Genomic DNA, 26,052 nt, shown 5'->3' on the forward strand with positions numbered 1-26,052 from the left:
GTGAACCCAGACTGGGCTGACTGAAAACCTTAGCCCTTGTGGGAATAGACCCCACTCCCCATGGTACTCCCGAGGGTTCCCAAGAATGTAATACATTCATAATGATGGGGCCTGGTACCGGCTTTCTCTTATTTGTAGGGATTTGATTGTAGATCTGAAGACTCAAAAGAGGGAGAGGAAAGCCCAGCGTTGGAAGTGTCCCCAGCTGAAGAGGAGATGGGTCCAGGGGACTGTTTTTCAACTCTTCATCCTTCACTGTCTATCCTTACTAACTCTGAGATGCCTTGATATAGGACAGCTTACTTCATGGGTCCCAGTAATAATTACATATGGAAAAATCACTTGACTTGAACAATTGGGACACTGGTCTCTATTACTGTATATAATTATTTATGAACTAGATAGAAACAAATCTAAGAATTGCCTGGAAAGAAAATTGGTGTATCCTGTCTAGTATCTGGAGTACCGAATCGGCACCTTTTGAATGAAGGGGTGGGGGGAAATATTACTTCTTAGTACATGTACTTAAAGAAAAATAACTTGATCAGTGGCTGTTCTGAGTGGTTTTTGTGTTTCTTTCAGATGTCGCCCATTTAATGTGGTTTGAAAGACTCTATGTCTGGCTTCAGTGTTTTGAAAAATATATCTTGTACCCAGCAATAATTCTGAATGCCCTCACTATTGATGCATTTTCAATAAGCAATTACCGGAGACTCGGTACCCAGTAAGTGGATAATGGTTTATTCTCATAATGATTTCGATCACAATGATTTCAAAATTGGGTGGATTTTCTCTAAGCAGATTACAGTAGAAGCTAGCTCAATCTACTGATTTACTGGCCACATAAACAGAAACCACGGCGGTCTTGAACTCAAACTCACTGGAGGAGGTTGATGGGTATTACAGAGTGGGCTGGAAAGGAAGTGAGATCTGCTTGAAGTGATGTTGCAGATAAATAACAGTCAGCTTGAAAATGCTCCTGCAAGAGTTTAGTCAGCAAGCTTTCATAAGATGACGGAAGCACAGTGTGGTTCCAGGGGGTTCCTGGAGTTCCAGGAACTGGGGGGTACCATCATGCTCAAAGCGTTATGAACCACCTCGTGTCATTTCATTTAGCAAATACTCTATCATTTTGTGATTGAGGGAGGCGGAGATTAATCACTGTCATTGCTCTCTCTGCATTTATCAGGAGAAGCCTCACAATTAAAAAAAAACAAAACATGGAGCACAGAGATGTCATGCCGTCCAGGTGCCCATGTTTTTGCAAAGCATTAACAACACACAGTTGAGTCATTAGTCTCCTATATTAAAATTAACTCTGAATTTGCAAGCAGAAACCCTTCTCGACAATTTGTTGATTTGTTGCCCTGACAGAAAGTTGAAATGCCTGATCAAATAAGTTCAAGTAGGAGAATGTGAAAGACATCCTTTCCCGGATTTGCTTATTAAGTCACGTTGCTTAAACATTATGTGCCCAAGTCAGTTCTCAGGCATACTCCCAAGCATACTAATTTAAATCTACTCTTCCTTCCAGGGGGTGATGAGGACAAATTAATTAATGTTTGCCAAAGATTGAGCAAGCTGAGATAAAAGACTTTTGAACACTCTGTTGGACTTTGAGTGGATTCATGGTCATGCAAAGCAGACACTGAATGAAATGGTCGTATAACCTTCCTGTCTTTATCAGACTCTGCCTTCCTTCCGGTTCAGACCTGTCGCGGCTAGGCCAGGCCAAGCCATGCCTTTGGTATTTAAAATCAGATCCAGGGATGAAAATCAGCCTCACTGGATAAAGAACACAGACAGCGGGACTGTCGCCCTCTTGCTTAGTTTGGGGGGGTACCCCATCCCGGAGATGACTCCTTGTCCAGAGCCTTGAGTGCTTTCCCTAGGGGCAGGTGTTTCTTAATGACAGGTGTTTCCGGTATGGCACAATGTTGGCTGACCCTGATGCCCTCCCGGAACAAGGCTGAGCCTTGGTTTCTAGAACACGGGCTTACAATCAGAACCAAAGTAGCAAAGAGGGTACCTGTCCTGCTTCCCCAGGCTATCGAGCTGAAGGATTTAAAATTCTGGCTTTCCAACCTCAGGACCGGGACGTCGAGCTAAGCCTGTAGGTTAAGGCCCTCCAGTTCTGGCCGTTGGCAGAGGCTGGACGCAAGGGCTGGGAATCAGGCAGAGTCAAGGAGTTTGGAGAGAGTCCAGTTTCAAGTAATAATACTCTCTACCTAATGTTTTTTCTGGACACTAACATCAGAAAGTAGCACTTAGCTGTGTACCTCCAGATAGTCTCAAATCCCAGATGATGCCAGTAGAACTATTCTTCTAAGAGCCCAAAGCTGACAATTCCTTCATGTTCTTGAGGCATCCAACTGAAGCCTTAGAAAATAATTTTAGGGCGCCTGGGTGGTTCAGTGGTTAAGCGTCCAGCTCTTGGTTTCGGTTCAGGTCATGATCTCACAGTTTCGTGAGTTCGAGCCCCTCATCGGGCTCTGCCCTGACGGCACGAAGCCTACTTGGGATTCTCTCTCTCTCCCTCTCTCTCTGCCCCTCCCCTGCTCACACTGTCTCTGTTTCTTTCAAAATAAATAAGCTTTAAAAATTTTTTTTAAATTATAATTTCAAGTGCCCATTAGACCAGCTGTTCTCAAACAGGGCAGCAGCCTGTGTGTCAGGATCGCCCAGAAACCTGTTTCTAACTACAGAGTCACCCCCACCTTCCCTGCACTGAGACCACTGTAGCAGATAGGCAGTGAATTCCTCACTAAGAGGCCCGGCTTCTTATTCAGCTTTTAATACCAACCTAGGAGGCTGGGTCGATGAATGATCAGGTCAGGGATAGTAAATGGATGAGTGGCTGAATCATGGTATCTTACTAGATATTTATATTCTCCATCCTATTCTCAATAGACTTTGCAGCTATCCCTGGCCGTGTTCACTGACTGCTACATCAGCCTTTATTAAACCTTCAGCGGAGCCCACAATAGCCTCTGAACTATTTTAAGTGTAACCATTACTCTTGCAATGTTATAAAGGCCGTAAACATCAGACCTTCAGATCTCCCGTAGTGTCAACCAGTTGTCATTGAGAAACATAAACTTAATGCCCTTCATTTTAACCATTGTCACAGAGAACACAAAGTTAAGAGTTGACCCTCACTTAGATTTGGCCTGAATAACCCCCCAAATCACCAGTCTCCTCTGAAAACTCAAATAAGAATACCCTTAATCTTAAGATGCCTTGTCATTGGGCATAGAGATTCTTATATCCTAGGCTGTTGTCAAAGGCAACTGGACCCAAAGTCATGTGTCTGTACTGTATTTTCATCAGAGGCATTAGCTGTCTACTGGAAAGGAAAGGCAGGCTCTGGAGCAGTGCTCAACCTTGCTGCAGGAACCCCGAGGGTTCTATGTCGAAGTTACATGAAAACATTCCCACACAGCCCAAATCTGCATGTAATCAAGGGCTAGTTTTTCTTTTTTTAAAATAGGTTTTTTTTTTTAACGTTTATTTATTTTTGAGATAGAGAGAGACAGAGCACAAGCTCTGGGGAGGGGCAGAGAGAGAGGGAGACACAGAATCTGAAACAGGCTCCAGGCTCTGAGCTGTCAGCACAGAGCCCGATGAGGGGCTTAAGCCCATGGACCGCGAGATCATGACCTGAGCCGAAGTTGGATGCTTAACAGACTGAGCCACCCAGGTGCCCCAAGGGCTAGTTTTTCCTCAGATGAACCTTGAGCAAATCTCACTGGGTGCATTGTCAGGCAAAGTGAAAACGATTGTAGCCCTCCGTATGAAGGCATATGAAATAGTGCATCAAGGCCAATGGAATTGCCAACACCATTAGATCCTTTTGACAACAAAAATGACAGTGTTGCACTTGTTAGGCGCAAAGACTTTAAAAGCATTACTTGAATGCCCTCATCCTGGGAAAAGATAATAATAATGCTGAAAAGGGTCCAGAGCCCAGGATCCCTCTAGACTTAGGGAAATTGAGACATAGCCCCAGTTTTCTGTATTTAGTGAGGGGAAAAAAAAGCCTCTCTTAAGTGCAACCATTCACTGGAAAGTATTCCCATCTCTGTCTTTCTTTCTTTTTTTTTTTAATATTTTTATTTATTTCTAGAAGAGAGAGAGAGAGCGTGAGCAGGGGAGGGTCAGAGAGAGAGGGAGATACAGACTCTGAAACAGGCTCCAGGCTCTGAGCTGGCAGTCAGCACAGAGCCCGACGCGGGGCTCGAACCCACAAACCGCGAGATCATGACCTAAGTGAAAGTCGGACGCTTAACTGACTAAGCCACCCAGGCGCTCCCCATCTCTGTCTTTCTTTTGAGTTTCCAAGTAGGATTGTAGTAAGGGGGAACAGTGTAGGAATCTGCCCAAAATGTGCAAAGCCTTCCTTCAGTCAGGATATTCTGAGATAGATGTTCCATTGTTGGTGTCAGCATCTGCTGGAATTGTTCATATTAACACATGTTCCCTACCTGGGTTAATAACCTGACCCCCCGACAAAAGCATCCAGGAGCCCAGGCCTCGAAGCAAAGTTCAGTATCTCCTTGCTGGACTGCTTTGATGAGTTCCTTAACTAAAAAGGCCAATGCCATGGGGAAACAATGTCAATGGTATCATTTTCAGCAGAAAAAAAGAGGGGGGCGGGAGCCCAGAGAGGTTACATTCATCAGGGAGGTAAATATGCTGAAAAATATTAGAAATTAACATGTAAAGGCAAAATGGGCTTTGCTGAGATACAGGGGTGTTTTTTTTTTCCTTTCCGATTTTAATATTAACTACTATTGTATCACTGCTTCAGTAAGATTCGTCCATAATAAAAGAGCGTACACTGACCAGACGCCAAAAGGGGAACACGCTGTTCCCTCACTCGCCGTCCAGCTTTCCGTGGAATCTGTTACCGCAGAAGTCCTTCAGATAAGCTCCAAGGGAGCTCTGTGTCCTTGCCGAAAGACGGGGGACCGTGAATATTATGTGGCAGAAAGGAGTTGCTTCTCATGGCCGAGGGTCTCTGCTTAGAGTCCCTTGGGACGGAGTTTCAATCCTCACTCTGCCCCGCCCAGTGAGACGTTAGGAAAGGGACCCAAACTCTAAGACTCCGTTTTGCTCCTCTGACAAATGTGGATAATGACAGAGCCCACCCCACCCACCTTGGCTTCTCATGCCTGTAAAGGGCACAGTGCATAGTATATGCGCAAGCAGCATTAGCTATTGTAACTCACCAGGTAGTTTACCCTCTGTCCTTGACCACTTCTTCTCTTTCCTTTCCAACAGCTGGGACATTTTCCTGATGATTATTGCCGGCATGAAGCTGCTGAGAACCTCTTTCTGTAACCCCGCTCAACAGTTCATTCATGTGGGCTTCACGGCGATCTTTTTCCATTTTGACTACAAAGATATATCGGAGAGTTTCCTACTGGATTTCTTCCTGGTGTCCATTGTATTTAGCAAGGCAAGTGAATTCTCTGTTCTCCCCATTTTAAAATTTAAGAGGTGTGTTTCTCACCACAGGCTTCAAGAGCTGTAAACATTTTCCTTTCAAAAAAAATTGTGGACTGAAACCAAATTGAATTACATATGCGCGTCACACTCTTGCTACCATTTGGGGAACGTTTCCCCGTGGAATACAAACGTGCCACATTGTTTGCCAAAAATCACTAATTAAAACAAATTAGCCATTTACTGTTGCTTGAAATTTTGAAATTTTATGAACTTTGTTCATAATCTCATTATAGAACTTCCCTAGACCACAAAATGCTCTGAACTGAAGATTAGCGACCAGACTGATTTTTTTTTTTTTTTTAATTAGCTAGCATTTGCAGTAAAACTTGTGAACTGGTACCCAAGATCCAGGTCTCTTGGGTCATTTCCATTCTTCTTGGCTTGTGTCAGGTCAAGATTCACAGGCAATGAGAAGTCCTAGTCACAATTCAGGCAAAGTATGGGGAGGGAATCTAATGTCTAACATGGGGGGGGGGATAAAATCCTCTGGATACTCACCCGAGTGTATTCTGAGCGCCTCATGAAGCCAAGGGTTTGTACACAGAAATGACAAGGAATTCGGAACAACTCCTGGTAAATAAACTGACACACCATCTCACTTCACACCTGGCTTCTTCATGCACTCATGTTAATATGGCGGCCACCGGTTTCCGCCCTCGGCTTGACTTAACCAACCCCTGCCCCACTTTTGATTAATATTTTTAAAATTTTAAGGTCTTTTTTCCTGAACTTCATTTCTTACCTCTTTTTGAATCTATTCTGTTAAATGTTTCTCTTTATCACTATCCTTTCCTTCTTCCTTTCTCTTTGCTTGTTTCAGGTAACAAGATTTCAAAACCCTCAATTGTCCTAAAGAGGCCCCATGAGTTACTGCCGTCACCCTATAGGGGTGCACGTTTCCTCTTATAACTAGGGCTCAGCTCTGACTTTTTAGCTGCCCGAGTCTCTTCTTGTGCCTCTTGTAACTAGCTCTGTGCTATTATTACTTTTGCCGCCTATATCTTATTCCAGAACTCCGGTCTTGGTCCTTTTCCCATCAGCATTTCTTCTCTGTTTGAGTTCTGTTTGCTGTCGATAAATTTGTCCCAATTTTTTTATGGTTCAAATCACAGGCTTCTGGGGCGGCTGGGTGGCTTAGTCGGTTAAGCGTCCGACTTTCGCTTAGGTCATGATCTCGCGGTTCGTGGGTTCAAGCCCCGCGTCGGGCTCTGTGCTGACTGCCAGCTCAGAGCCTGGAGCCTGTTTCAGTCTGTGACTCTCTCTCTCTCTGACCCTCCCCTGCTCATGCTGTCTCTATCTCTCTCCTAGAAAAAAAAAATCACAGGCTTCCATATTTTGTTCCTTCACTATGTACAAATTGCCTTTATTTCACATACTACATAGAAAACTATATCCTATGATCTTTAAAGCATTTATGAAGCTATTGTAAATAGTTTTACCACTTGCAGCAGGTAAGGGCTTCTAACCAGATGCAAAATGTGTCAAATATTGAATCCCTGACCCTGACATTATTTCTCTTTTGACACAATGTTATTTATATCCCTTCCTGAACCGCAGTTTCTGATAAAATTGAAAAAAAAGATGGAAGTCCCACGTGGGTGGTGAGAGGATTGAAAGAAACCTTTAAGTAAAATTTGCTTTCCAAATGCAAGGCAGACTTTGTAAAGCCATTGTAACTGGGGAAACAGAAGCTATGCACTGTTTAGTATGGGAAGGAGCATGGCTGCTTTTCCACACTGAACTCCATCTAAATACCACCCCGTAAAGTGAGAAGCCCCCGGTGAACAACAGCCCAACAGAGAGGAGTGAGGATCTTACTGTAAAAGTCCTAAGGGCATGGCTTCTAAGTGATTGTACATCCACAGCAGGGACAGTGATTTTCATTTCCTGGAGCAAAGGCGGCCTTTCCCCGCTAACGCTTGGTGCCATCCCATGTGTCACGAGCATGGGACTGGACAGGACACGGTCGAGAACGAACTCCATGCAAACTTAGCTGCTGCAGGCATGTGACTTTCACTTGCCGTCATCTTTTTGAAGTAACCGTTCACACACCAGTAATTTCAGACAGAACTATAGTAACCGCCTTCCTATTTTCTCGAATTGTGGGAACATTAGCAAGTATCATTTGAATAGTTTGCTTTTAGGCTGGGGATGAGAACCAAAGGTAGAAAAGTCAGCATACTCTGAGTGCATCAGTCCTGAAACTCCCTAACTCCTTCTGATGCCTGCTTGCTCTTGATCTTGAGAGAGCTGGGAACAGCCCATTTTCTAGAATGAGAAACAAAATAAAAATATGTAGTTAAAGAGACAGCATTGGAGAGCTTCCCAGAGGGGGTAAAGAAAAAGCCAGTAGAAATTAGTGCAGAAGACTGGTGGCGGTGAGGGGGGCCCACAGTTAACATTTCCTGTAAATATCCTACCTGTAATTCCCAACTGATGCTTCCTAGTCTTTCTTGTCATTTAAATGCGCCTTTTAAAAAATTGTTTCTATTAATATGTTTCCTAGAAACCTCTAATATTGCTCTTATGATGCTGTAGCACTCTTCAGGGTTATTCATTGCACAGAATGGAGTTTTATTTGTTCAGTAGGCTTATCAAAGTCCCACTGATGTCCTGTCCTCTGTCTGATCAGGGCAGACATCTCTACACGCTTTCCCCAGCCCTGCTCCCATTCTGCTAAACTGAGAGTCACTGTTCGCTGGGTAGCCCACCCCCCAGGAGGGCTGCAAGATTAATGAAGAGACACAAGAAGGCATCCAGTTACTTGCAAGAAAGGAGCTGCGTGAATATGGGACTTATTATGGTCATAAGTCAGTGTCCCCTAATCCTTCAAGTTTTATGGGCAGAAATAAAAGGGGGAGCCAGTTGGAGGGATGATCTACAGAGTGAGATCCCGGCACTAGGGAGCCCCAGAATGACCTTGGTGGCTTCCAGAAGGTCCTGCTGCACGGCATTCTCTGCTTGCCCGAACTCCCGAGCGCCCCGAGGTCTGGAGGTGGATGTTGGCTATTCTCTGCAGCCCGCCAGACCTAGTGAAAAATGAAAAGCAGGACATAATGAGTCCTAGAGCCCAAGAGGAGGGAGTTGGCCCCGCCCCTGCATTGACAGGAGGGTGGGACCTTCACAGTGATGGCGTCCCGGGCTCTGGGGAATGGCCAGAGGGGAACATCCCATATCCCATCCTGAGGTGTGTGGTATTCTAAGCCTACGCCCATGTGGCATCACCTTTGAGAAGTTAGGCCATCCTCCCTCGCTCTCAGTCCCTTCCCTCTTTCCGTCCTGCCCCATTAGCCAGCCTTCCCTTTCAAGAATTCATGGCGGTAATTAGTTTGTCGCATTTCTGGGGTGCCTAGGTCCTTGGTGGGACAGAAGGCCTGATCCAGGTACAGGTACTCCATTTTGACGGGATCAAAGGCGACACAGCTGCTTTGGTGCTCTCCCAATGGTCTTAAAAAAGTTCTTAGTGGGGGGCACCTGGGTGGCTCAGTTGGTTAAGCATCTGACTTCAGCTCAGGTCATGATCTCATAGCTCATGGGTTCCAGCCCTGCATCGGGCTCTGTGCTGACAGCCCAGAGCCTGGAGCCTGATTCAGATTCTGTGTCTCCCTCTCTCTCTGATCCTCCCCTGCTCACACTCTGTCTCTCTCTTTCTCTCAAAAATAAATAAAAACAGGGGCACCTGGGTGGCTCAGTCGGTTAAGCGTCTGACTTCGGCTCAGGTCATGATCACTCGGTTCTGGGTTCGAGCCCCGCATCGGGCTCTGTGCTGACAGCTAGCTCATAGCCTGGATCCTGTTTCAGATTCTGTATCTCCCTCTCTCTCTGATCCTCCCCTGTTCACACTGTCCCTCTCTCTTTCTCTCAGAAATAAATAAAACATTAAAAAAATAAATAAATAAAAACATTTTTAAAAAATTAAAAAAAAAGAAAAAGTTCCTAGGAACCATCCTGCCTTGACATTTCTAGTAATGTTTGGTTGGAGAAGCAGGACTTTCCAGAATCCTGCCAGAGGAGAAGTCTGCCAGCACTTGCAGAAGGTGTTGGATGTGAAATTCTACAGGCCATTGATTCAGCATGGGAGGTAGCTCTCCTACCATCTAGCCAATTAACACTAATGGGTGAGAATGTTTTTATTTAAAGCTATATGAATAATTACACTGGAGCCCTGAGGTGTGGCTCCGTTATAGATGACTGCAGTGGGCATTCAAATGATTAGAAATCAGAGTTTCTAAATGACATTTCCCTTTTTTTTTTCTGTGTGTAGGTAGAAAGTCTTGCATTAAAATGGAACCTCTTGTCTGGGAAGGCATGCTTTTATGGAAGCATTTGTTCAGAATACTTTGTTCAACAAAGTAATTGTTCACTTATTGAGCATCCCTTAAGTGCCAGGCATTGTACGAGAGCATGAAGATTATTAATGATACGGATGAGAGCACATCTTTATTTGGTACTTTCCCTGGGTCAGGTGCATATTGATGTGCTTGATTCTTTGTGGTCAGATACTGTTCGTGGTACAGATGAGCAGATAGAGGCACAGAATTTAAGTTAATTGTAAAAACATCTCCCAGCTATAAAGTGAGAGTGTAGCATTCTGCTCTGAGGCTGAGCTTTGTGACACTTCTTGGGGACTCCAGAAAGAAGGCACAAAGCTAAGGAGATGATTACGGTAAATGTGATAAGGAAGGTGGCCATGGCAGAGAATTTCAAGAGGGCACATAAAAATCGTACCCAGTCCCACCCAGGAGAATCAGAAACAATGATGCTCACCTTGAGCCTTGAGTAGTGTAGGAGTGAGTCAGGCAAGGAAGGCAGGGAAAAGTGAGCTGCATCCAGGGAAAAGCAGGTGCAAAGGCACAGAAGCAAGAGAGAGATTGGCATGTCCCAGGAGCTGCAAGACCCTTGGTAAGCGTGAACACATGGCAGGGGCGAGTGGTGAGGGAAGAAGTGGCAGGTGTCCCCAGTCAGATCACAAAGGGCCCAGCAGGCCATGCATCAGGGTTTGGTTGAAGGTTGTTAAGAGAGGAGTACCAGGGGGGCGCCTGGGTGGCTTAGTCAGTTAAGCGTCCGACTTTCACTTAGGTCATGATCTCGCGGTTCGTGGGTTCGAGCCCTGCGTCGGGCTCTGTGCTGACTGCCAGCTCAGAGCCTGGAGCCTGTTTCAGTCTGTGACTCCCTCTCTCTCTGACCCTCCCCTGCTCACGCTGTCTCTCTCTCTCAACTAGAAAAAAAAAAAAATAAGGAACACCAGGATCAGAACTGCATGTTAGAAACATCTCTTTGTGGGAATGATAAAAGATAAGAAAGCGTGGAGTTTGGAATCGGGTAGGAGAGGAACGCAGTAATGCAGGCGACTGATAGTCACCTCCAGCAACTGGAGCTGCAGTGGCAGAAGTGAGACAGAGAGAAGGGGACATGCCCTGGTTGGGGGTGGTCTGGGAGGTGGACCTGGTAAATTCAGTGGCAACTAGGATGCAGTGGACTGACTGTGGGGGGAAGAGCCACCGCTGGGAGCTCTCAGATCCTGACTCCAGTAACGAGAGCTGTCACTAACGAGATTAGCGGGGACAAGAATATTGGTTCTAGATGTGCTGAACTGTGGAATGAGAAGCGATGCGGACCAAAACTAATTAACCCTGGGAACAGAATTTTTGTTCCCCATTTAAATATTTCAATTTGCATAACTAATGCACAAATATATGCTCATTGTAATCAAATTAGAAAAAGAATGGAAAAATACAAAGAAAGCCTATCTTACACAACATTCCTCACTTCTTAACCCCCTCTTCTCCCTAATGATGGTAAACGTTTCAGAATAATTCCTTCCATTCTGTTTTCCATAAATTCACACACACACATACACACACACACACACACACACACACCACGTACACAAATTTAAATAGGATCATTCTTTACACATTTTTTATACTTTCCTTTGTTGCTTAAATATATATCTCAGAGAACTTCCATGACTATTCATCTAATGCGGCCTCTTCTGTTTGACGCATGCATTAGTATTCCATAGCGCATGTCATAATTTGACTAGCCATTCCCCTGCGATAAACATTTAGTTTGTTTATAGATTTGTTCCATGGTAATTGGGACTTCTTAGTTCACAGACTCCAGAAATCTACATAAAACTGGCTTAATGACAGAAGGGAATCCAATAGTTCACAAAACCGATTGGGCGATCCAGAGGCTTAAATGATGGCCTTGAAATCCTGGGTTTCTTTTTTTCCTCCTTCTTGTCCTCACACTGGCTGGCCTTCTCTCTGTTGGCTTCATTCTTAGATTGTGTCTATCCATGTGGTGTAACTATGGTCACTCACATTTCTAGATTCATGGCATTCTTACACCTAAACCTCCCAGAAAGAAGAGAAAGCATCTTTCCTAATGATTTCAGCCAAAGTCCTAGGGAAGAGTCTCATTGACTCCTTAGGTGTCATGTGTTCATGAACCGGGGACAGTGGCCAGAGGGATGAGAGTTCCCTAGTTAATGAAGTCTAAACTTCTTGCTCTCATCTACTTGAATCCTAACCAAACTGTAGGGACTAGGAGTCAGGGAGAGAAGAAAAAGAGGGTAGATGAGAAGTGTCTGATGCTACTGCCTTTGACTACACAAGGTCAAACAAGGTCAAGGTCCAGCTGGTGTTAGGAAACACATGAGTGTCTGAGAAACATAGATTCCCATGATGGGAACTGCTGGGTCGACAGCATATACATAAAAGAGTCTCAATAGAGAATGCCTCCAAAAGAGTTACATTCCTTCCAACAGGGATGACCAGAGTTCAAGAAATAGGTATGAGAAGTGACTCTGAAAACAAGATCAAGTACAGCATCTAATGGTGAGCAAGAAAGGAAATGGGACTTGTCAGGTTTATTGATCTTTTCATAACTCTGGAATCTTCAGCAAGGTCATCTCACAATTTCCTCTCTACTAGACAAGACTAACTCCAGTAATAACATCAACCCATAGGGCCTAGAGCGTTCTCTATGCCTGACAATGTCCGGTCTTCAAGGAAATGAAGTCTGCTGTGATAAAACTTTCAAATCCTCTGCAAATTTCTGTAGGAAATCTATCTGGATCACATACTAGCAGCCTGGTTATCATTTCAAAGGATAGATGAGGAAGAAATGTTAAGAGAGAAAAAGAGAATGGTGATGAGTGGGAACAGTGATCACAATGCAGTAAAAACTCTAGACACAACTAAATTTGGAGGGTGGTTGGTTGTTTAACTGAAAAACTTAAACAGAGAATTGTAATAAACGATACCTGCCTATCTTATAATTTTAGTAAAGCATAAAAGTTATATATTAACTCTTATTTCCAGTCTTTGGAAGCCTTTTCTTTGAGTAGGAATCTACCGAATGCTATTCATGCTTATTGCATGAACCATGCTCCTAATGTGTTTTCTAGGATGTTCAGTGCCCATTTCCATGTTTTAAATTCTACTTGAAGTGAGAATTGAAATTTACCTGTAAAAGTCTGAGAGCGGTTCGCATTTCTTTCTTCCCAAATCTCTTCTCATTCATACCTAAGTCCACAACCATATTTTCAGAGATGTCTTCCTCGAGCTATTGGCATTCAACTTTACCGTGCTAGAAACACCCTGCTCTGTCTGTACTCATATTGTTTGTTCTCATATTGCATCAGTTTATTCAATATTTAATTGAGTAAAAAGACCATTATATTGACAAGTAAAACTGATACAGACGGTCTGGGCAGCAGGAGTGTACTGGCCTTTGGTGTTCACTGGGTTGTGGGACCCATCAGTAAGTTTTACAGTGCAAATATAAATGTCAATCAGTCTGAAAGTTGATTAGGCAAGTTTTTGAAAGGGTCTCCTTTGGTAAGATACGTAGGGAAGAGCCATATTTGCATGGATATTGAGTTATCCATGTCCTTGGATGTGACATACCCAAACTGAAGATAAGGAGACATGCAGGATTTCAGCGTACGACATAGAGAATTTGATTCGGCCGTTATGACTTAGTGTCTACAAGATGCACTGCCTGAGGAACGGAGGTGCTTCAAGAGAAAGAAAGGCCCTCGCTGAGTTTAGTCTGTTGGGGGAGACAGAATAGTTGCAAACAGCAGAGAGTTAAGTTTCCCCAGCAAGCACCCTAAAATTCTGATTGCTTTCTCAGCTCCCTGCTCAGACATCAACCTTTGAAAGTATACACCCAGTGTCTCTGAGTTTTCGCCACCTATTTTCTACCTCTTTGATGCTAGCAACCCTGTGCTTCTCCGGTGTTATGGTGGCAGCCTTCTAACAGACCTCTCTGCCTCCACCCCTGCTCTTACAGTCCCTCTCAACAGAGGGTTCAGAGGGGTTTGTTTTATATAAAGTTATTTTGGAATAATTTTAGATTCGTAGAGAAGATATAAAGATAGTAGAGTTCCCACACACCCCATACTCAGTTTCTCCCTTTTATTTACATTTTACATTAGTATTTGTCCCGGTTAAGGGACAAACGATATTTGTCCCGGTTAAGGAGCCAAGGATGATCTGTTTTGATCAACTAAAGTTCATACTTAATTCAAATTTCCTTAGTTGTTCTAAAGATGTCCTCTTTTTTCCCACCCAGGACTCCACCCACACTGCACTTAGTTGCCTTATCTCCTCCTTAGGCTCCTCTTGGTGGTGATAGTTCTCTTGTTTTGTTTGTGAAGTTAAGTTTTGAGAAGGATTGCTTAGGTATATTGTGACATGTCTTTCTGTTAAAATTTGGGTGATGCTTTTCTGCTTTTAAGACCTGAAGTTATGGATTTGTGGAAGCCAGATGACAGAGGTAAAGTGCCTTTCTCATCACATCATATCAAGGATTCATGCTAGCAACATGACTGAACATTTGATGTTGACCTTCATCATCTGGCTGAGGTAGTATTTATCAGGCTTTTCCATATAAAATTATCCTTTTGTGAATCTTTCTGTATTCTTTGGAGGAAAACCACTATGTGTAGCTCACATTTAAGAAGGGGGAAGCTATATTTGACTTCCTTGATGGAAATGGAAGAAATAAGACATTGTTTGATTTATTTTGAAAATTATTTGATTTTTCTGCATGAGAGATTTGTCTACCGTCTACCCGTCTACCTATTTTTATATCAGTATGGACTTTTGGATATTTATTTTATACTTTGGGTAATAATACAATATAACTTTACTCATCTTGTTGCTCTTTGGTTACTTGGAACTCTTTCATTTGGCTTTTTTGTTGCTTTGGCATAATAACCTCATCGTGTGTGTGTGTGTGTGTGTGTGTGTGTGTGTGTTAGCATTTTCTCACTTTCTGGCACTGTAAGATGTTCTAAGCTTGTCTTGCATATTTCCTGCCCCAATCCTAAAATTTGCCATTTCCCTAAGGGTGGCCTGCTTTCTTTTATTAGGGAATGGTAGTTAGAAACCAAAACCAGGAACCTAAGTGTGCTTGTTGATACTTGACAGTCATTGATTTCAGGCACTCTCAGCCGACAGAGCAAGGCATATATGTTTGTATGCCCATGTATATACACATATCTAGAAATAATTCATATATAACCACTTGTATGCACATTAAACAAAATATGAGTTCATACTGATATCTCCAAGTCGAATCTACTACCAGAGGGATCATTCAGGCCAATCCCCCTTGCTTACTGTTACTTCCCACTCTATCAGTGAGAAGCCTGCCTTCTACCTACCATCTGTTATACATTTACATAACTGTTTAGTTCTAGTGTGTTTGTATAGTCGTTTCATAATTGCCAATCTATATCTCCATGAGAAACAGTCTTATCAACTAGAGCCCAGTGCTCAACTGCAATTCCTTTTTGCCTTTAGTCTTACAGATTCCACTCATTTTCAAAGTTTTTTGAGTCAGTACCTTGTTCCTCCACCTCCCTTAGTGAGGTTGTTTCATACATTTATACCAGTTACATTGTTTTGTCACTGTCTGCATTCCATCTGGGGATTCCCCCAACCTCCTAGATGATTATTTTAAAATTTGCATATGTTGTTTTCTCATGTTATAAATTTCTGTGGAATTTAACAATGTATGCATGTATAATGGCGCGCATATATTATTAGGGTATCCAACAAAAGAATTTCATTCCCCTAAAAAATTCCCTGTGCTTCATCTATTCATCTCTCCCCTTCTCAAAACTCTGGCAGCCATTGATGTGTTTACCACTGCTTGAATTTTGTCTTTTGCAGCCTGTCGTATAATTGGAATTATAAGCCTTTGTGGACGGGCTTTGTCCACTAAGTGGTATACATTCATGATTTATCCATGTCTTCGCATGGCTCTGGCTTGATAGCTCATTCTTTTTTATTGTTGAGTAGTATTCTGTTGTATAGATGTTTACTCACTCACCTGCTGAAGGAAATCTTGGCTTTTCTAGTTTGTGATGATTATGAATAAAACTGCTATGAACATTTGTCTGCAGGTTTTGTGTAAACATAGTTTTCAGGTAAGATGGATTAATACCTGATAGCTAAATTAAGTGGCAGAAGTATGTTTAGCTTTGTAGGCAGCCGCCAAATTATCTTCCCAAGTGCTCTCTACTGTTCTGCATTTTTGCCACAATGGATGAGAGTTCTTATTGTGTCTCCACCTCACACAATTTATGCTGTCACCTTTTGGATTTCAGCAATTCTGGTAGGTACTTATAAGTGCCATCTTCTTTTCATTTTCATTTTCCTAAAGACAAATGGTGTTGGTGTTGTCATATACTTAATTACCAACTGTATATCTTCTTTGTTGGAGTGTCCAGATTTTTTGGCCCATTTTAAAGTTGGTTTATTTTCTTATTGTTGAGTGTGAGAGTTATTTGCATATTGTGGATACAGTCCTTTACTAGATATATGTTTTCTGGGCTTGTCTTTTCATAGCTTGGTTTGTACATACATCTTCTGTGGTGTTCTGTGGTAGAAGAGGTTGTTTGCTAAATTTTTCTGCCCTGCTAGGCTGCCCTTCTCTTGGCCATTTGGCTAGAAAAAGCAGACTTTTTTTTTTTTTTAATTTTTTTTTATGTTTTATTTATTTCTAGGAGAGAGAGACAGCGTGAGCAGGGGAGGGTCAGAGAGAGAGGGAGTCACAGACAGAAAGAGGCTCCAGGCTCTGAGCTGGCAGTCAGCACAGAGCCCGACGCGGGGCTCGAACCCACGAACCGTGAGATCATGACCTAAGCGAAAGTCGGACGCTTAACCGACTAAGCCACCCAGGCGCCCCGAAAAAGCAGACTTTTTTTATTTTTTATTTTTTTTGGTCTATGCCTCTTGACATTTCTGAGTTGCTGGTTTGCTTAGCTCTAAATCTGCAAAATGCGTGGTCAAAAGAAAATCCAGGGAACTCAATACCGTTTATTTCCCCAGATCCCAGGACCCTTAGCTGGTTTCCCCTTTTCTCTCCAACTTCCAGAGTCTTCTTAGGTGTATTTAATAAACCATTCTCAAGATTTTCAATTGTATTTAACAGGGGCAATAAAGATGTGTACTTCCTGTTACCAAAGTGGAAGCCTTTGATGTACGTTTTAAACTAATCTAAATCCATCATCAAATGATGCTATAATGCTTCTCTTTCTATTTTTTAAATTTTTTTGTTTGTTTTATTTATTTTTGAGGCAGAGAGAGACAGAGCACAAGTGTGAGAAGGGCAGAGAGAGAGGGAGACACAGAATCTGAAACAGGCTCCAGGCTCTGAGCTGTCGGTACAGAACCCAATGTGGGGCTCAAACCCATGAACCATGAGATCATGGCCTGAGCTGAAGTTGGACGCTTAACCAACTGAGCCACCCAGGTGCCCCAATGCTTCTCTTTCTAACTCAGACACCTTTTAACAGAATATTTTCAACTTCTCCTTCCTATTCTTTCTGAGATAGCAGTTATACATTTCTTTATCCATATTTTAAAATCACCCAATGCATTGTTCCTATCATTTCTTTAAACAAAAGGCTCTATTTTATATCAATTGTAAAATAACAATAATAAAATATTTTGCTTTGCCTTAGCTTCTTTCTTTATATAGATTTAAGCTTCTCACCTACATCATTTTCCTTCACCATGAAGAACTTTTTAACATTTCTTGCAGGGAAGGTCAGCTGATGACGGATTTCCTCAGTTTTTGTCTACAAAATCTTTATTTTGTTTCCCTTCAATTTTGGAGAATAATTTTATTGGATGTATAGTTCCAGGTTGGTAGGGTATTTTTTTCTGTCAACACTTCAATAAATATTTCACTCCACTTTCACCACACTTGCATGAATTCTTATGAGAAGTCTCCAATTTCTTTGATCTTCTGTATGTAAGGCTATTTTCCTCAGGGTTTCAAGATTTTTCTCTTTTTTGGCTTTCTGAAACTTAAATATGACATGCCTAGGGGTGTGTGTGTGTGTGTGTGTGTGTGTGTGTGTGTGTGTTTGGTTCTTTGAGTTTTCTGGGTTTGTCTTTTGGCATCTATCATTAATTTTGGAAGTTCTTGGCTGTTACTCAAATATTTCTTCAGCTCTTTTTTCTTCCTCTGGTATTACAATTACACACGTTACACCTTTCTTATTGTCCCACTGTTCTCTGATATTTTGTTTTGTTTTCTCTGTTTCCATTTCAGTTACAGAAATTTCCACTGACATATCTTCAAACTCACTGATTCTTTTCTTGACCACGTCCTGTCTGTTGATGAGTCCAATAAAGGCATTCCTTCTTGCTGTGAAAGTGTTTTTAATTTCTAACATTTCCTTTACCCTTTCTTAAAGTTTCCATTAGACACCTGTTCTTGCATGCTATCTACTTTTCCATTAGAGCTCCAAACATATTAATCATAGTTACCTTTTATTCCCTGTGTGATCCTTCCAGCATTTGTGTCATATCTGAGTCTTGTTCTAGTTCTTGCTTTGCCTCTTCAGGCTGTTTTTCCTCGCCTTTTGGCACACTCTTAATTTTTTGTTGAAAGCAGGACATGTTGTATCAGGGAATAGAACCTGAGGTGAAGAGGTCTTTAGTGTGAGGATTTCTGTCAATCTGATCAGAAGACAGACTGTGTTCAATGTTTGCTATTACTGTAGGTCCCAGATGCTTCACCTTTTATAATGTCCTTGTTTTTGTCTCCTCTTGATTGTGGGCTTCCCTAAAATCTCCTCAGAGAGAGTTGTGTCTTGTGTTACTTTAGCCGTCACGTAGTATCACTATACTGGATCGCTGTCGGTGTGTTGGTAAGATATGGAGCAGGGGGGAATTTTCCATGATCTTTCAATTACATCTCAGTCTTTTATTGGGCCTGTGTCTCTGGGCTGGGATCTTCATAAGTGTTTCCAGAATGGCATAGCTTTTTTTCTCCCAGTGAACCCTACTCCCTTCGCTGGTAGTTGCATTCATCTATTTCCTTAAAGCCCTGACTCTATTGACTTCTTTTTCCTCTTTTTGGTGAGGTCAGCTGAAGAGGGAGGGATTCCCTTCCCCTAACTCAGATTAGGCTCAAGCAAAGCCCTTTGTGGGCCATTGTCTTCACAGTGGTTCACAGTCCTACCCCTGCCAGACCCATGAGGAGATCTTTCTTGGTTCTCTATCACGAGGACCTGTTGGGGTTTCTGGGGTAGGAAAGAGGGAGGGGCCCCTAGGATTGTGGTGCCCAGGAGTTTCTAAATCTCATGCTGATCAACACTCAGCCTCTAGCAGTTTGCCAGAATCACCATTAAGTGTCCCTACTGGTTTCATGGTTCCAGAAGCTTCTGCCCCAAGTTAGTAGGGCTCAATGAATCTTCCAGAGAGGCAGCTTTTCCTGTGACATCAGCAGTCTGATGGGTCAGGGAGACATTGCTTTTCAGTTTGTTTAGCCTTTTCTTATTGCCAAAGTAGGAGGACAGCTCTTAATCTTTTTTCATCATGGGAGCTGAAACTAGAAGTCCCTCAAGTTTTTCTTTTCATACACACACCGGATCTTGTCCCTGCTCAGAACCCCGACATGGCTCCCCATCTATTGCAGAGTAAAAGCCAGCTCCCTTACACTGGCCCATGGACCAATGCCAGCTGGGTCCTGTCACTGCTCTGACCTCCTCTCCTCCTGTTTTACCCAGCTCTCCTTGCCCTTCCTCCACCGTGTGAAGCATGCTCTCATGGGAGGCCCCTTGTTCTAGCTGTTTCTCTGGTCTAAAAATGCTCCTCCCCACATGTCCGCTGGACTAACCCCACCAGATCTGTCTGGGCTTTCCCCAGATTTCACCATGCTATTGCAGCTCCCCTGCTCGACCCTCCACCAGCCTCCCAGGCCTTCTACACGGTGCTTCTGGTGAGAGCATCCACCACCTTCTAACTTGCTCTCTCATTGGCTTGTTTATCATTTTATTACCCCTCCTGCTGGAGTGTAAATTCCATGAAGGCAAAGATCTTTCCCTGTTCTGGGTACTGATAGGTCCCAATTTCCAGACCAGAGTCAGGCGTGCAGCAGCGTAAAATAAACCTCTGTGTGATGCTGAAACTTGTCTCGCACACTAGCTATTCGGTAATTTATCCAAAGTCACTCTCTCTGGGAGTGACTTAGGACTGTGGGTCACACTTGAACTGTGTCCCAATCCCTCTCTGCCCAAGGACAAGAGCACAGAATGGTTTGTGGGAGGTTGGCCAAGCCACCTTCCAGGCTCCCGGGGACACATGTTCCCTTGCAGTGGCCACCCAGGATGGTTCAGGAGAAAATTCTCACAAGCTCTGCCCTGCCTCTAGAAACAAGAAACACGGTTCGCTATGTTTGTGTTCCCAAAGAGAATGGAAATTCCTCCAGTGGTAGAATCATGAGTCCACTTATTTGTTCCCTACTTCCTGCAACGCTGACAAAATGCAGGGTCGTCGCAATTACTCAAGGCGTTTCACTTGACATCAGTTGAAAGGTGAGAAATGGAAGAACTGGTTTTTGAAAAAGGAAGGCTAAGCTTGGATGTGGTGATTGGATGACATTTTACTGTTCTAGAGAGATGATGATTCCAGTTCAGGGGCTGGGGAGGGGCTGGGGGAGAGAAGGTTTTAGACTGAGCATACGTATGGGTCACTCCGAGGTCCTTCCTCAGGCTTTTCATGGTGTATGTTTTCATTTTCTTGGCTTCCTATAAATCCTGTTTAGCTGTGTCACTGTTGCCTGCTGTCCTGTTCACACCAGGGAGGCAGCACACGACCGGCATCACTGGCCACCCTGCTGGGAGTGTGTAGCTCTGGCCCTACGGTCGGCTGAGCGCCTCTTGCGAAACTGAGGGGTACATCACAACCTGCATGTAGCTGTAGATCTTTCCCAGTGGTGACAAGCTGGTGTCATCCAACCGGCCAGCCCTTTACTGTGTCCCATAACTTCTGGGAAGGGCCCGAACACCCCCAAACATCCTTTACTTGAGGTTTATAGCCTAACACATCAACTTTCTTGCCTTTACTCCCCAGCTCACCACCCACACACCAAGGAGAGGAGTTTCCCTTAACTCAAACCATGTAAGTTACTGTCATTTATCTCCCGGGAAGGGATATAGGGCTGAAATGTCCAGCTCCTCTGAACCTCTGCCTTCAAAATAACGATGAGTTTTTCCTGCCTATTTGGGACCTCCAGCCTGGTGTGCAAGAGTTGTGTACCATTATCGAACCTACTTTGCAGATGAGAAAACTAAGACTCAGTGGAGCAAAACTTGCCCAAGATCACATAGCTGCTGAGAGGCGGAGCTGGGATGGGAAGTCGGGTTTATATAGCCGCCAAGCCCACTCTTGTAACCAGGATGCTGTGCTGCTGTTTTGTATGCGATTTGAAGTTAGAGGTCACAGATACATGAGACCTCCAGAGGGAGCAACTAATTAAGGCAATGGGGAGAAGGGTCACAGGAAGAATTTTGGAGAGATGTCACTGTGAACTACTTTTTAATTCCATTTTACTTCTGTTGACTTGTTATTTCTGGCCCTCATTGTAACTCTTGCTCTTTTTTTTTTTTTTTGAATGTTTTATTTATTTCTAGGAGAGAGAGAGAGACAGCGTGAGCAGGGGAGGGTCAGAGAGAGAGGGAGTCACAGACTGAAACAGGCTCCAGGCTCTGAGCTGGCAGTCAGCACAGAGCCCAACGCGGGGCCCGAACCCACGATCCGCGAGATCATGACCTAAGCGAAAGTCAGACGCTTAGCCGACTAAGCCACCCAGGCGCCCCTGTAACTCTTGCTCTTAAAAGTACAAACCTTTAATTCATCAAAATATACCTTCAAATAGTATTACACCCCTTTGTGTGTAGTGTAAGGAATTTCAACACTTTCCCTTCCCATTCTCTGTGCTCTTGTCATGCATTTAATTTTATATATGTGATAAACATGTAACACAGTATTACTCTTTTTTGCTTTAGAGCAAAATTGCTCCTTTAGAGCAGTTGAAAATAAGGGAAAATTTATTTTATTGCCACATATTCCATTCTGATGATCAATTTCTTTGCGTAGAATCAGTTTTCCAAGCTATATCCTATTTCTTGTGCCTGAACTTTGTTGAAGAGTTCTTGGGGCATGAGTCTATTGGCCATGAATTTGGTCAGTTCTGTTTGTCTGAGAAAATGTTCCTCTTTCATTTTTGAAAGATATTCTCACTGGGTATAGAATTCTATCTTGACAGGTAGGACTACCTGCCCACTACCTATCCCCTCATCCACCCCACCGCACCCCCACCCTTAAAAACGCCATTCCATTTAGCACCTTTAGTATTTGAAAAATGTCACTTCATTACCAGCTGCCTTACATGGGTTCTACTGTACGTCTTCTGTGGTATTTTCTGTGGTTTTTCTTTGTGTAATGTGTCTTTTTGTCATTGTTGTTGCCTCCAAGATTTTCTCTTTGTCTGTTGTTTTCAGCAGATTGAATAAGATATGCCTAGTTATTGTGTAGCCTTTGTAGTTGTTGTGTGAGTGTTTGTCCTCCATGTCATCTGGGCTTGGTGTCTGTCATTATTCTGGACACTTCTCTTGGCCATTACTTCTTCAAATACTTCTTTTGTTCTCCTGTTCTCTTCTCTTTCTGAGGTTCAAACTGTGCATATGTTAGACAGTTTGATATCATTATGCAGCAATATTTTCTTTTCTTTAAGTTTTTATTTTAATTCCAGTTAGTTAACATACAGTGTTACATCAATTTCAGGTGTATAATATAGGGATTCCACGCTTCCTTACAACACCTGATACTCATCACAACAAGTGTACCCCTTAATCCCCATCCTCCCACCCACCTCCCTTCTGGGAACCATCAGTTGGTTCTCTACGGTTAAGAGTCTGTTTCTTGATTTTTCTCTCTCTCATTTGTTTCCCTTTTGCTCATTTGTTTTGTTTTTTAAATTCTGCATATGAGTGAAATCATGCGGTATTTGTCTTTCTCTGACTGGCTTACTTCATTTAGCATAATACCTCTAGCTCCATCCATGTCATTGCAAATGGCAAGATTTCATGCTTTTTTATGGCTGAGTAATATTCCATTGTATGGATATACCACATTTGTTTTTTAAAGTGTATTTATTTTGAGATAGACAGAGAGAGCTCAATGCAAGGCTCAAACTCATGAACTGTGAGATCATGACCTAAGCCAAAAGAAAGAGTCAGGTGCTCAACCAACTGAGCCACCCAGGTCTCCACTACATCTTTTTTTTTTTTTTCCTAATGTTTGTTTGTTTGTTGTTTTAATTTATGAGAGAGAGAGACAGCATGAGCAGGGGAGGGTCAGAGAGAGAGGGAGACACAGAATCTGAAACAGGCTCCAGGCTCTGAGCTAGCTGTCAGCACAGAGCCCGATGTGGGGCTTGAACCCACAAACCGTGAGATCATGACCTGAGCCGAAATCGGATGCTCAACCAACTGAGCCACACAGGCATCCTCTCCACCCACTACATCTTTTTTATCCATTCTTTGATTGATGGATATTCAGGTGGCTTCCATAAAGTGGCTATTGTAAATAATGCTGGTATAAACATAGTGGTGCATATATCCTTTTGAATTAGTGTTTTTGTATTCATTGGGTAAATATCCAGTAGTGCAATTACTAGATCATAGGGTAGTTCTATTTTTAACTTCTGAGGAACATCCATACCATTTTCTAAAGTCACTACACCATGTTGCATTTCTACCAACAGTGCACTAGTGTTCCTTTCTCTCCACATCCTCTCCAACAACTGTTGTTTCTTTAGTTGTTGACTTCAGCCATTCTGACAGGTGTGAGGTGGTATCACATTGTAGTTTTGATTTGCATTTCCCTGATAATGAATGATGTTGAACATCTTTTCCTGTATCTGTTGGCCATCTGTATGTCTTCTTTGGAAAAATGTCTTCATGTCTTCTGCCCCCTTTTTAGTAGAATTATTTGTTTTTTGGGTATTGACTTATGTAAGTTCTTTATATTCTAACCCTTTTTGGATATGTAATTTGCAAATATAGGTTTCCCATTCCATAGGCTGCCTTTTAATTTTATTGATTGTTTCCTTTGTAGAGAAGCTCTTTATTTTGATGTAGTTCCAGTAGTTTTTCTTTGCTTTTGTTTCCTTTGCCTCAGGAGACATATCTAGAAAGAACTTGCTACAGCCAATGTCAAAGAAGGTATTGCCTGTGGGATTTTTATGGTTTCAGTTCTTTCTTTTTATGGTTTAGGACTTTTATCCATTTTGAATTTATTTTTCGGTATGGTGTAAGAATATTTTCTTTTTGAATTCATTCAGTTTTATCTTTATGTTTCAGTTTAGGTCATTCCTATTGACCTGTCTTCAAGTTCATCGATTCTTCCTTTGACTGTGTTAGTGTGATGAGCTTGCTGAAAGCATTCTATGTCTCTGTTATGGTATTTCTATCTCTATCATTTCCATTTGAGTCTTTCTTTTATAGTTTCCATCCTTTTGCTGAAATTACCCATCTAATCCTTCATATTGTACACTTTTGCTATCAGAGCCCTTAACGCATGCATTGTAGTCCTTTCAGCTTTCCTGCCAGATAGTTCCAGCCTCAGTGTCATATCTGACTTTTGCTCTGATTGTTGCTTTGTCTTTTAGGAGTAGATTTTTTTCTTGCCTTTTTGTATGCCCATAATTCTTTTTTTGGTGTTGAAAACTAGACATCTTGTGGAGGACCATAGAAAATAAAGTAAATCGTTTCTATGCCTGAAACTGAGCATGCCTTTCCTTCTGCTAGATTTTTAGTGCAGGGCTATGCCTGCTGTCTGTATCTCAGGCCCTGTTCAATCTGCCTTCAGTTATCATGTGCAGAGGGGTGTGTCATAGTCTGACATAGTCTGTCATAGCCTGACATACCCCTCTGTATGTGACTAGAGGGCCCATTGCAGACCACATGCCCACCCCAGAGGTGAGTGCACTAAATTGACAGCTGCTTCACTGGCTTTGTATGATGTCTCAGATAAGTGGATAAAACTTTCTACAGCTGTGTTTTTTAAAATTATTTTAAGTGTTTATTTATTTTTTGAGAGAGAGAAAGAGAGACAGGGCATGAGTGGGGGAGAGGCAGAAAGAGAGGGAGACAGAATCTGAAGCAGGCTCCAGGCTCTGAACTGTCCCCACAGAGCCAGATGCAGGGCTCAAACTCATAGACCATGAGATCATGACCAGAGCCAAAGTCAGACATTTAATGGGCTGAGCCTCCCAGATGCCCCTCCAGCTGTGGTTTTAAATTAATTTTTGCAACCTAGATGTCTATCAGTAGTGTAATGATTAAATAGATTGTTTGGCCAAGCAATGGAGTATTAGGTGTTAGGTAGAGTAATTTGTGCCAGTGTTGGAATATGAGGTAGAAGCGTCAAGTTTCAGAGGAGTACATATTGTTAATCCAATTTATTTTTATTTTTATTTACTTTAAACTTTATTTATTTATTTTGAGAGATTGAGTGTGTGCATGTGAGCATGTAAGTGGGGAAGGGGCAGAGAGACAATCCCAAGCAGACTCTGTGTTGTCAGCACAGAGCCTGACATGGGGCTCAATCCCACGAACGATGAGATCATGATTTGAGCTGAAGTCAAGAGTTGTATGCTTAACTGACTGAGCCACTCAGGCACCTCTTAATCCAACTTAAGTTTGAAAAATTATATATATATATAAAATATATATATGCATATATATATTTGCATGTGTACATATGCATGCACAGAGAATGTCAAGAAGGATTACTCCTCAACCATCATTAACTGGAAGTTAGACCAGAAACAGTTGGGTAACCAAAGTTTTTTACTTACACTTTATATAATTCTGAACTACTTGGTATTTTTAAAGTGAGACTGTATTATTATATTTTCATTAAAAACAGCATAAATTTTGAAAGTCTAGGTGCATAAAGCAGAAAGCTTTCATTATATCGAACATCACTGTATAAATCACCTTATTTCTTTGTGCGCTAGATTGAGGGAGTGTTCGTACAAGTATAAAATCTCGGAGGAGTACATTGGATGTATCGGAGGCATGCGGTGGATGGCATGGGCAAGAGCGCATTCAAAATTGCCAGAGCAAAGCTGCCTCTCAGTTGCATGTATGAGTATTATTTGCTTCTCTCATTAAAATGCTACCTATGTACACGCATCACCCTGTGTCCT

The 26,052-nt window shown here is 42.6% G+C and overlaps 1 protein-coding gene across 1 annotated transcript in view; it reads left to right on the plus strand.

Moving 5' to 3' along the window:
• PCNX2 (pecanex 2) overlaps positions 1-26,052 on the plus strand; it is a 300,964-nt gene that overhangs the window by 170,418 nt on the left and 104,494 nt on the right. Inside the window, exons 20-21 of the mRNA XM_039248833.1 lie at positions 583-724; positions 5,284-5,461. Of these exons, the coding sequence (XP_039104764.1) occupies positions 583-724; positions 5,284-5,461 (320 nt within the window). The remainder of the gene's footprint in view (positions 1-582; positions 725-5,283; positions 5,462-26,052) is intronic.

Source organism: Hyaena hyaena, unplaced genomic scaffold (genome assembly GCF_003009895.1).
Source record: "Hyaena hyaena isolate Hyena2069 unplaced genomic scaffold, ASM300989v1 scaffold_319, whole genome shotgun sequence".
Lineage (NCBI taxonomy): Eukaryota > Metazoa > Chordata > Mammalia > Carnivora > Hyaenidae > Hyaena > Hyaena hyaena.